The sequence below is a fragment of the Eumetopias jubatus genome, unplaced genomic scaffold (assembly GCF_037043125.1).
Source record: "Eumetopias jubatus isolate StellerSeaLion01/CBP00866 unplaced genomic scaffold, mEumJub1_p1.0 scaffold_11, whole genome shotgun sequence".
Classification (NCBI taxonomy): Eukaryota; Metazoa; Chordata; class Mammalia; order Carnivora; family Otariidae; genus Eumetopias; species Eumetopias jubatus.
This window is the reverse complement of record NW_028274817.1, coordinates 34,347,970-34,360,255: the sequence shown is the minus strand read 5'-3', so window position 1 is coordinate 34,360,255 and position 12,286 is coordinate 34,347,970. Positions and strand designations below refer to the sequence as shown.

Here is a 12,286-nt window from a genome sequence, read left to right as displayed (position 1 = left end):
GGAATATTAATACAGCACTAATGGCTGAAGAGGCTAGAAATTCAGGTTGGCAGGAAATTTACTAAGCCAGGGGCCAGCCATGCATTGCAGAGTTTGTCATACCAAACACCTGCCCATTCCTTCCCTTCAGATTCCCAACACACAGCAGAAGCTGGTTGGGGATGAGGCCAGGAAATGACAGAAAGGGAACTCTCTTACCTGGCTGCTCCATACTCAGGGGGATGCTGATACCTCATCAGTTGCCCCTCTGTTCTCCCTGGCTGGTTCAGACGATGCTCACTATAGAAGTGCCCTGGCTCTTGGGGCTTGCACACTACAGACTGGGGTGGCATGCCCTTGAAGGGATACTCTGGTGGGGGGCCTCGGTGTTCCATGCCCTTCAGGCTATGCTGGCTGGGAGGTGGCCCCTGGACCTTGTAGAATTCACTGGAACTTGTGGGAGTCTTGTAGAGGTCACTGGGTTGTGGTGGGGAGAGGGGAGCGCTGGTGACAGGTGGATGGGCCTTAACTCCACTGGTGGCCAGTGACATCTGCATTAGTCGTTCACTTAAGGAGCGGACATGTCCTTGCTTAAGGTCTCTGAGTCCTTCATCCTGGTGCATCTTCCCAGGATTGAGCCGCTGCACCGATGGGCGTCCCTCGGTCCTCATCTTCTGGTTGGTGACTCCAGTGACATAGAAGGCAGCTCCAACACTGGCATGCTGTTGGCCCCGAAAGTACTGGGACTGGACCTTGGCTTCTTCATAGGTTGGGAGTTCTTCATTATTCTGCATTCTAGGGGAGAGCTGCTTCTCCATGATGATGTTTTCTGCCTGGATTTCCTGCCCCTGGGGTTCTTGTCGAGCAGCATGAGCCACAAGCTGTTGGTGGTGGTCTTGGGGACTCAACACATCATTCTGAGGGCCTGGGTTCCCACTGCTACTGGGGAAAGGAGGGCCATTCCCTGTGGCTTGCTGGTGTATGGCAAGCAGGTTGCGATTCTCATTAGGATTGCCATAGCGAAGCTGCTCTTGTAGCAGACGCTGCAACACTGTGGTTCCTCCACTTGGCTGTTCTTCAGAATTTCTCATCTCTATTGCTGGTGGTGCCTTGTGAAGAGAGAGAGAAATTGGGCACCTGGGCTGCCCTTGACCTGGGAAGGGGAAACAGGAAGCTTAACACCCAGTTGATGGATAAATCATTCCTCTAAAGGGGAAGAAAATGGGTAGTTGGGGGTGAGGATTCCACTCCAGAGACAAAGGAGAGAATTGAATCTAGAATTAATAGGTTAATTGTTGGTGACTCCTGGCTCTAGCATTGATATGATGAGGAACTTGGGGGCATAAGAGCTCACTGCTTCCTCTTTCGCTTTTGGCATGGGTTAAATATCCAATCTTGACTTAACTTCTAAGAGAACTGGGGAGACCTGGAACAGTCAGGTAGGATGACCAGAGGGGGCAATTCTCCTAGGTCCTTACTCAGAAGGTTCATCTCTCTGTATTCTATTTAAATGAAAAATCCAATTCTTATGGTCGTGACACTGGGGGCAGGCCACTAGGGAGAATTTACCCCACAGGCAGGATCTGTAAAGCAGGTCATCGTGTGAAGGGAGCTACAAAAAGCCAAATAATAACTAAAATAAATAAGAGGTGAAGAGAGCTTGGCTTGCACTGAGTAGAAATGATCCCCGCTTGACGCAAATCATTTTCTCTGATCTCATAAAACTCTAAAACATAGCTTTTTTTAAAAAAAAAAAATCCTTTTTGTATTGTCCATTTTGGATTCTCCTTGGCTTAATAAGAGAAGGGCTTGAGATAACTGCTATTGACAAAGTTTCTCTTTCAGCCATCCAGGAATAGTCACTGAGATTTTTTTTTTTTTTTTTTTTTTTTTTTTTGCTGTTGTTGTTGGCTAGGAGGAGCTTAAATGGGAAGCCCTCTTTCATTTGAAGTGTGCATCTGACAGCATTTAGAAATTGAAAAAGAAAAAAGGTCATCCTTCTAGAAAGGGTACGAATACCGTATCCCTCCCCCTCCACCACCACCACCACTAATTCTTCTTAAGGAAGAAATACGGGTTGAGCGAAACAGGTATTGGTAGTAAGACACCTCAAGATTCAAATTCTAATCATGATAATGGATTTATAGGGTAACCTAAGCAACTGATTCCTCTTTTCTTGTCTTCTGTTTTCCCACCCGAGAAACTAGTAGTAGGTGACATCTCTATTTCTCTCTCTCTCTCTCTCTCTCTCTCTCTCTCTGCAGGGTATAGGACACACAAATTCATCAGAGGCTCATAAACTCTTTGGACAGAATCTATCATGTGAAGTACTGCAATTCAATACTCATGTTCAGTAGTGAAAGTTTTACTCTAAGGATCTTAAGTGGTGTTGGAGCATGGGCATGATGTCACAGAAAAAGTCACAGTAAAGGTCAACCTAACCGGCCTCGGGTTCTTAGATGAGAACTCTGTAATCCTGGCTCCCAGGCTCTGATTTCTATGATATCAAACAGCCTCCAATCTCTCTGGAAACATGATCCCTTTCCTTTAGTCATGCAGGGAATGGCCAGAAGATGTGTATGGTAGATAGAAAATGGTCATCTTCTCTTCTTTTTTGCACTTCTTGCATGATTACTGCTACCTGGTTTCCAATTGTTCTAAGGAGCAGTTTGACCCCACAGTTAACCTTCCAAAGGCCCCTTTTAAATCCCTTTCATCATATTCTCTGGGGAAAGGGTGCACCAAAGGGCCGAGCAGCCTGCCCTTTCCCTCCCTCCCTCCCAGTGACCATCTGGGACTCCGGGATTTAAACTGTCAGACTGGGATTTTCTGATAGGCTGACAAACATAACATGTAAATCTCTTTTGGTGCCTTTAAACTGGGAAGATGACTACCAAGCTACCTTTCCTCTCTCAGAAAATGGAAACGGGAGCATGTATGGTTAAACAAAATCACTTGCAAACCCATCCTAGAAGGCAGGGAAACCCAGACATTGAGCGGCCCCGGACCCTGAAAGAACACCACCCCCTCCCAGTCCACACCCGCCCCACCCTGCACACACACACACATGCTCACACACACACACACACAGGCGTGCACGTGTGTGTGTGCACGCGCGTGCACACACACACACACACACACACAGATGGTGCATACCTATTTCTGCTTTCTTTTAGGCTTAAAGCCTTGATCAGGATAGGGAATTCTTGCTTATGAGCAGCTCCAGAAACCGCAACGGCAGATTCCCTCTCCCCTAACACTCAGGTTCAGGGTAAGCGCCGCCAAGAGTCCAACCACTGGTCACTCTGAAATGTTCAGGAGGGGGAGGGAGGAAGAAATAAAAACGTCGTTTCTATTTTGCCACCAATGGCCAAAAGTTCACCAAACCAGTCCTTCCAAGGGAATGACTTCTCCTCCCTTATGTTTGCCTTTTATATGAGTGGCAGAATCCATTTCCATTAGGACAAAAAGAAACCTCACTACCAGCAGCTGTGTTCAGGAGGTCAGCCAGTTTCCAGAGGATGGAAATGTTCAGGTCTGGGACTGGAAAAGATTGCTCTGTTCTAGCCTCATGGCCCCCAAAAGCTGCTGCTTCCACTCTGAGTTGGAATGGTGGCTGAGGACAAAAGACAGACCCAACGTCACCTGTAGGGTGTGACCTTGAAACTGCTATCAGCAGGGGGGCACATGAGTGAGGCTCATGGCCCCACATCCCAGGAGGGAAGGCCGTCATCAGAAGGCAGGTTTTTGATTTAGAAAAAGGGGGGGGGGATACTCTGTGAAGCTCCCAATTTAATTGCCACAGCCTCAGATGGGCAGAGGAAAACCAAAACTTCTTTTCCACCAAATCATTAAGTACTTATTGCATGCTGGCTATTCCACACGTTCGCCAGCCTCGTGCGAGACATAAGGAAGGATACAAAAGACACACATCTGGTTCCTGCCCTCACAGAGCTTACAATCTGATTGCCGGCCCGTCCATTCTTACTGGAGTAGCAAAGGTGATCACTCTTCTCAACACACAGCAGCAACTCTTCTCCAAGGACAAGATGCCTCCCTCCACTTGCTTTCTCAGCACTTCCATGGCCCCGGCATCTCCCCAGAAGTAAACTCCTAGGCTCACATTATAAGGGCTAGATGCAAATGCACACCACGTATGGATCTGCAATAGTCCTCATTTCTAATTACTGCGCTGGCCCTCTGATAAGCCCTGCAGGGCCAACCAAAATGATTATGAAACTGAGGAGTTTGTGTTTAGGTGAGATGCACATGATCCACATTCCTATTTTCTGTCCCAGCCTAGCCATGACTCACTCATGTCACTTAAAGGAAAGGCTTTAATCCACATCAGAGATGCCATTTGAAGAGCAAGGCAATGCAAAGGAAGCGCACAGCGTCTCTGTATTTTGGGAGCCTGTCCAAAACATCCAAGTTAAAAAAAAAAATCCACAAAACCACACAGTGATTAATTTAACATTATTTCCTTGCAATGTTGCCAAAAATAAAGTGAAGAGATACAGAGTGAGCAAACACGAAATTTGTCTTTCAATCTTGTTTGGGCCCAACATATAATCACAATCAAAAGCAAAATCATCTCCAATCTGCAAGGTAATTATTTTAGGGGGTCTTCCTTAATTTCAAAGCAGAGGAACAACTTCTAGTTGGAATCAAAGCTGAACTATTAACAGAGTGTGGTAAATAACCACCGTGCTTCTATTGTGCGATTCTGAACAAAACAGTTGTCTTTTTTTTTTTTCAACCAAAACATGCAGAAAACAGCCTGAGGCCTTTAAACTTGAGCCCCTGGCGAGAAAGCACCATACAATTATTTTCCAGGACGATTTCGATTCTTCATGCCGATTTTGACTGGCTTGCTCCTCATACCTAGCTTCTCACAAAGAAAACTTTCCTTGTCCAAAATCTTACTCTCTTCCCTTAATTTTGTCCCCTCTCGTCCATATCCTTTTCAAAACCCAAATCACTTTATGTCAACCGGACACAGATTGTCCCTCCCCACCACCCCGCCCCCTGGCCTTTTTTGTTTCTGTCTAAAAGAGGAAAAGAAATCAGCCTAAGAAAAAAAGCGGTGCTGATTCCTCTCCAGTGTACTGATTTTTTTTTTCCTTCAAGAACTTATGTTCGTCTACATGTTAAGAGTCACATAAGAAGGAAAACACTACTCCATTTATTTATTAGAGAAAGGAAGGGAAAAGGTTCCTTGTCTCATGCGCAAGAACTAAAATAGTATGAACTCTGCAACCTTCAATCTGCCCGCAGCTTTAATCACGCCACTGCCAGGGTTCTGACGTCATCTTCAATCAATAAAATAACCTTGTTTCTCCTGGACAAACAGACTGTCCCCGAGGATATTTGATACGGGAAGAAAGGCTTTCCAATGGTTCTCTCTTTAAAAATACAATTTGAATCTATATATTCAACTCTGCTGTAACAACAGGGCAGCAAGGCCAAGCTAAATTCTTACTGTATCTGCAGTCATCGGCCTCTCCCAGTATACCTCGGTCAAACCCAGTTCTGGTTGAACCAAAACACATGAGTGAGAGCCCAGATGTTTCTCAAGCCACGTCCCAGAAAAAGCAACATTACAAGGTGGCCAGGGCAGACCGAATTCCTACCCTTCAAATAAATTTTGAAATACGCCTGTAAGATTTTCTTTCTAGCCCTTCTATCTCCTCTCCCTATTCTTCCCCCAACCCTCACTCCACCAACCAAGATGAAGAACCTAAGTCTAGGAAACCTGTTTCTCTGCTAAATCTCAGTCAACTTGTTCTGGACAGTTTTACTTTGAGCTAAATGGAAAGGAGCCAGTTCAAAGTTTCCCCTATGTCTATATATCTACGTGCATATATTTGTGCAGAAAACACACACACACACACACACACACACACACACACGCAAAACCTCCCACACAAAGAGCGAGGCAAAAAAGCCCTCTGAATTCTCTCGTGTCTTCTCAGGTTGGTCCAGGTTTTGGCCTGAAGTGTCCTAGAGAACACCTTGCCCAACAGTCTTGCAACCCAGGATACTAATTCATTTCCTCTGGGAGGTAAGAAATAATAATCCCTTTGCAGGTTATCTCTAACCTTTCAATGCATGACGGGCAGAGAGTATAAATGCTATGGTTAAGGGCCTGGGCCTAGATTCACACTGCTTAAGTTCAAATCCTGGATCTATGGCTTATTGGCTGGCCTCGTACATTTCTTTTGACCTCCTTAAATCTCATTTCATCATTTTCAAGATAGGGATAGCAGGGCCCATACCTCACAATGTTGTTATAAAGATTAAGGGAGGTAATTCATGTAAAGTGCTAAGCACAGAGCCTGGCACAAAGTAAAGGCTCAATAAAATCTATTAATATTATTATTTCAAAGTGGCTTTTTTTTCCTAGAAGACTACAGCAATTTTATGAATTCGGGTTTTCTTTAAAACCTGTATTTGCAACTCAGTCTTTGTGCAGGGGTTCTCAGATCAGCGAAGACTAGAACTAGAAAGACTCTAAGGAGACCATCTAGTGGTCCAACCCCCTCTTTCTGTACATGAAGGTACAAGAGCTTAACAAGGGTCAGAGCCTGGGCCAGAATGCAGCTTTTATGACTCCCAGGGCAACAGTCCTTCTACTCTAATATATTATCTAGCATATTAGTGTGTACATAGAAGATGCTTAATAAACATTTATTGAATTGAACTGACTCTGGTTTTAATAGACTATAAACCTGGCTCAATGTTACCACCAATTTTCCAACTCCATCAGAAGTCAAATGTTAACAGCAGGAGGAAGAATTCAAAGAGGTAAGAGAGAGAGATGTGTGTAGGTAGAAGCATGGCAGAAGGCCCTTGCAAAATCTTTCTTCTTGAGGTCAAGATTTGTAGGTGGGACGGAGAGTAACATGAACCTCCACTGATCAATGTCTCCAGGCCCATGTTCTTGGTCTTGCCAACATCAAACCAACTTGGAACTTGCCCTTACGTAAGTCCAGCCCTAAGAAAAGGCTTTGAGTCGGTCCCACCTCTTTGCTTCTAGCTCTACCTCTACCTCTATCTAGATTATGTTGGAAGATTATTTTAAGAACCACAGCAAGGCCTTGGCATTTCCAAATCTTACTGACAATCAGTGTCAGATATCTGTTTCTGAGATGGTTAACTCAAAGGTGTGGCCGACTGGGTCCCAGTTGTACTTTTCTGTACTCTAAAGCAATTAACTCGAACATGTTAATAGGCAACAAAGGTGATTAACCCTGAAGTGTACATGAGCAGTGACATATTGAGTAACAAGAAAAATCCCGTTGCCACCACCTCACCATCCCCCTCCACACACACCCATTCCAAGGGAGGAAGAGGGCACGTCATGACATCCCAATTCTCCTTACCTCAGAAAAAGGAAAAGCAGTCCGTGAAATTAGACTGAGCATAACCTGAGAAAACTTTAGGAATATACCTAGAAGATGCCTGCTTTACCAGTTCCCTACCTTCAATGCCATACTACTCACTTTTATTTTTGTTTCTACTTTTACAAGTAATATAAACACAACATGCAAATATTTATAACGAAGAGGAAAAAAAAAATCGCTCAAGGTCCCAGCACCTCAACCTAAACATTGTTATCAATACAGAATATTTCCTTCAGTTGTTTCTATGTGTATTTGTGTTTTTACAAAGCCATGAAATATTGACATATGTACAATTTTGGATCCTACATTTCACTTCCTCATAAGCACTTTCTCCATGGTATAGACTTCATAACAAAACATTGCAATGACTGTGTAATAGTCCGTGACAGGAGTGTATCAAGACTCATTTACCCATTCTCCAATTATTAAGACATTTAAATTGCTTTCAGTTTTGTGCTAGTCTAAATAATGTTACAAAAACACGTTTAAGACTTAGCCCTTTTCGATATTTTGGATTGTTTCCTAATGATAGAATCCCACAAGTGAAATCAATGGGTCAAGGTGCATGAATGTTTTTAGACGGCCCACTAAAAAAATAAAAGTAGCAAAACACCAAAGCCCCATGACATCTCTCCTCCATTTAATGAAGAGTTCTTCTCTCCCATTTTTCCACCAAGGCAGAGCAGGACTCCTGGGAGGGAAAGAAGCCAAGAGAAGCAGTGTAGTATCCCAGCGACTTGTGAAATGGCAGAGTGGAATGTGGGCTCCCCTGTGAATCCAGCTTGCATGCACTTGCCCCAAATTGCCACCCGGCCAAGAAGCTAATTAGTAAAAGCATCAGGTGGGTGAGAACAGGTTCATGGCCTGTAATGGCTTATATCATGTTTCATTTTTGCCCTTGGAAAGATCTGACAGTCAGCTTGAAGACATTCAGTTCTAGTGACCCAGCATGCTACAGTCTGAGAATTAAATTTGTTAGTTTTCAGATACTAATCTTCCCTATATCTTAAAGGGTATCTTTCTGTAGAGAACTAAGCATACACGACCAGTGAGCCTCTGTTTTCGGCCACAGGTAAGGTGGCACATTTAAGGTCAGCCCTGTTTAATGTTATATGACTAAGTGGCACCTGTCTGAAATGGTCAGTGTGTTATAGACACAGGTTTATTTGCAGACCCAGCCGTAAAAGTCATCCAGTCCTAAGCAGAGAAGGCAACAGGCCAGAGATGCCCTGGCTTAGCAAGAGCAGACCCAACAGGCATTTCTTTCCTGGGCTGCTTAGTCAGAGCCCTCTGAAGAGGCCAGGTCCATATGCCACCTTCCCCTTGAAGGTTTTTCTCTAATCCTCCTCCATCTTCCCTCTGCCCCCAACTCGGCTCAATATGGAAAACTAATCCTCTCTCGTTGGTGTTGCCACTGGACTTTGTACACAGCTCGACTGCAGGACTATCACACACACGATGTAGTTTCCACAAACTTTTATTGAGCGTTTGCTGTAGCCAGGCACTGGCTAGGCCCTAGGGTGGATAAAAAAGAGAAATAAACCACAGTCCAGTCCTCACGAAGCTCCCAGTCGAGCAGAGGGGGGACAATCCAATGGGAAGCTCTGGCAATGCAGAGGACCCTGCCAAAACTCTGGGCCCCCTGAGCAAAGCTTCCCGGAGGAAAAGACCAATGAGCTGGATAGGAGACGTCTGATAACCAACTTGATGTTGGGGAAGTCGGAAAGGGAGGAGCCTACGATAGGATGAGACAGATCGTTGGGAGTCATTAGCATACAGATAACAGGTCAGGTCAAAGAGTGGGCTAGAACATATAGGGCGGGAGCAGAACAGAACCAAGGATGAAACTAAGGATGGACCCTCGGAAGAAACCATCATTCAAGGGTCAGGTACTTTGCAAATGTGCAAATGTGGTAGTGAGAGAGAAATTTCTTTATTTGCCCCAGTGCCTTGCCCACCCCGCCCCCCATACCTTCAATCTAGACGTTGGAATACATGCTCCAGGGACAGAAGTCCGCAGTTACAATGCAGAGGGGAAGACAGAGAGAGAGAGAGAGAGAGAGAGAGAGAGAGAGAGAGAGGTTAATTTTGTCTCCTAAGCTTCTAAGTACCTGAGCCAGAAATGGAAGATCTTAGAGATCACGGGCTGGGTGCATGATTTCCCCCTGTATCCTTCCCAACACCTATAACGTTAACTGGTACCTGAAATACCCAGAAGAAACTGCATATTGCATATTGAGTAAATCACAACTTCCCAAAGACCTTGCTGGAGGCAACAGAAAGAGAAGACAAGGGATGAAAGACATGGAATAGCAAGAACAATAATTCTGTTACCTTTAGTTTCTCAGCTTTTCTTCGAAGGAGACAAAACCTCTTTCACTTCTGTTATCTCACTTGTCCTTCTCCACCGCTCTGTGAGGAAATAAAGGCAGATGTGATTGATTCCATTTCACAACTGGAGACGCTTTAAGCCCAGAACAGATAGCTAATGATAACTCATTTGACCAAGGTTTCACCGTGGCTTCCTGGTGGGGCCAGGATCAGAAGCGAGGTCTGGTGACTTCCTGCCCTCTGCAGGGTTACCAGACACAAACCTCTGTGGACCTGACTCTCCATTGTTTAAGAGGACAGTTCACAGGAGAAACTTGTTAGGAACGCGAAATTCTCTCAGGACTCTAACAGTATCTTGAGCAAGCCAGTGCGCTGCACCCAGGAGAAAAAACCGAAGACGTTTTCCTGTATCGACACTGGAACGGTGAGATGTAATTTGCAGTGATGCTGCGCTAACATAATTGGGAGCTCCCTGTGCTGCTGTACCCCTTTTGAAGGGAGCCCCATCTGCCTTCAGTCTGGTTTTTGTGTCTGAGTGGGGCTCAGGTGCTGACTGCAGGTGTGGCATCCAGCAGGTGCATGGACGGGAGCCAGAGTTTCATATCTTCATACCAAAGGGCTTGAGTCACTCCCCAAAGGCAGCCCCTCCTCCTCACACTGACTTGCAAGGCCCAGGAACCTGTCTTGACCAAGTTGCCGTTGCAAAACTAAATCTAGACTCTGCCTTCCCAGGAAGGCCTAGGGTAAAATCAGTTAAAGTAGAAATCTTATAACCCAGCCAACCTTCCCACTCTCTGAAACTAGTGCAGGCATATGCTGCAGGCATAGCATCAGAGGATATATGTACAGAATGACTGTTCCCTACTAGCTATGGAGAAAAGGAGGACCACAGCAGGCCCATATTATATATTTAGCTAGAGAGTACTTATTTTATTGCAGATGGCCCTGAAACCTCATGTGTAAGTATTCATTCCTCTAAAAAACACAGAGTACAGTAGAAAGAATGCACTAGGAATCCTGGACTCCAGTTTCCATCATGACCAGTCTCCTCCAGGCTGCCAAGAGACAACCACTTAGCCTAGTCACAAAAAGTACCAGGTCAAAAAAGTCATCATTTTGCCCTCATGGAAGCCCAACTGAGAGCCTGGGGCAGAAAGAACGCTCTTGGGGGATAGAGGGGGTCATCCAAATTTCCTTAGCTGCAAAACTTGTTTGCTTTTAAAAAAACAATCTGCCCCCCACCAAAGACACACACACACACACACACACACACACACACACACACACACACACACGAGCAAAGAGAAACTAATTGCAGGAAAAAAAAAACCCAAATGTTACCTTAATAAAATGGCTTATTGTCATTTATCGTATTTCTCCAGTTCATATGGAAGACTCAAATTAATAAGCTTTGGTTTACAGCCGGTGATCCCAAAAGTAAAACTGGTTACTAAACTAAAATGTGATCACTGTATATAAATAGAGCGAAACAAAATTCTGAACTGAAAACCTAAATGTAATAAAGAGGAAATTAGACTTCTTCAAAATAGGCTATCTAAATAATTTTCCCCATCTGTGATTTTTATCTTAGTTTGCTGTCACATGGAAAGAAATGCCATTAAGTCAATGCAAATCCTGCCCCTTGAAAACAACCAAAATGAGTAAGTGATGTACTAATTAGCTTCCTAATGGGGAAGGTTTTAATTGAACTATTCTATAACAACCTTCATCAAAGTTTCCAGGGCAACTTCATAAAAGGATGTCAAACCTGGCCCATATTTTTATCCCCTTAAAAATAATTCTCGATGCACAGAAACACAGAAAGCTTATTTCTCTTCAATGCTGTTAACACTCAGGCCACTACATTTTCTGATGTCAGCAATCCCCTTCCCACAAATATTCCAAGTATGCACCACCGTCATTCTCCTTTCAATTATGTGGTTTCTCTGCTCCTTTGCTGATTGAGTCCAGGCCTCTCGGATAATGAGAAGCATGTGCAGGGAAAATATGCTCTTAAAAAACACATACATCAGTTTCATCTGCATTATTGGGGGGGGAGATCATTTGTCCATATCAAAAAGATCAAAATGTGAAGTTTGCTATGGGATATATAAAGGAAAAAAAAGATCGGCACCAATGCCTAAAGTTGGGGGGCAGTTATGGTGATCTGAAGCAACACCGGTGAGAATAAGGGAGACCCCCCAAAATCCACCCTTTCTAGCTTGGCCACATGTATATTTAATGTTATCTTAATGTTGCTTTGGGGGGTATTTGAGTTCTGACATACACATGGAAATGAGCCACGAATTGTACAGCAAGCATAAATATTCCATCATTAATAAAAACCAGCTGTGTATAAAACACTACAACGGCTGGGTTTCAGTGACTGGCTATCATCAGTATGTGTCACAAGCAAATATTACTCAAAACTTTCTCCCTTAAAACACACACACACACACATTCACATACACAGACACACGCAGAAATTTGTTGTCCTCTTTTTAATCTTTTGGAAGAGCTTTGAAGAACTCACTGATCTCTATGGCACATTTCAACTAATGTCTCTTTTT

General features: G+C 44.2%; 1 protein-coding gene across 1 annotated transcript in view; it reads right to left on the bottom strand.

Annotated features, from left to right (window-relative positions):
• The window catches only part of AMOT (angiomotin), a 43,762-nt gene extending 42,692 nt beyond the window's left edge, over window positions 1–1,070 (bottom strand). Inside the window, exon 1 of the mRNA XM_028092283.2 lies at window positions 199–1,070. Within this exon, the coding sequence (XP_027948084.1) occupies window positions 199–1,070 (872 nt within the window). The remainder of the gene's footprint in view (window positions 1–198) is intronic.
• Between the last annotated feature and the right edge of the window lie 11,216 nt (window positions 1,071–12,286).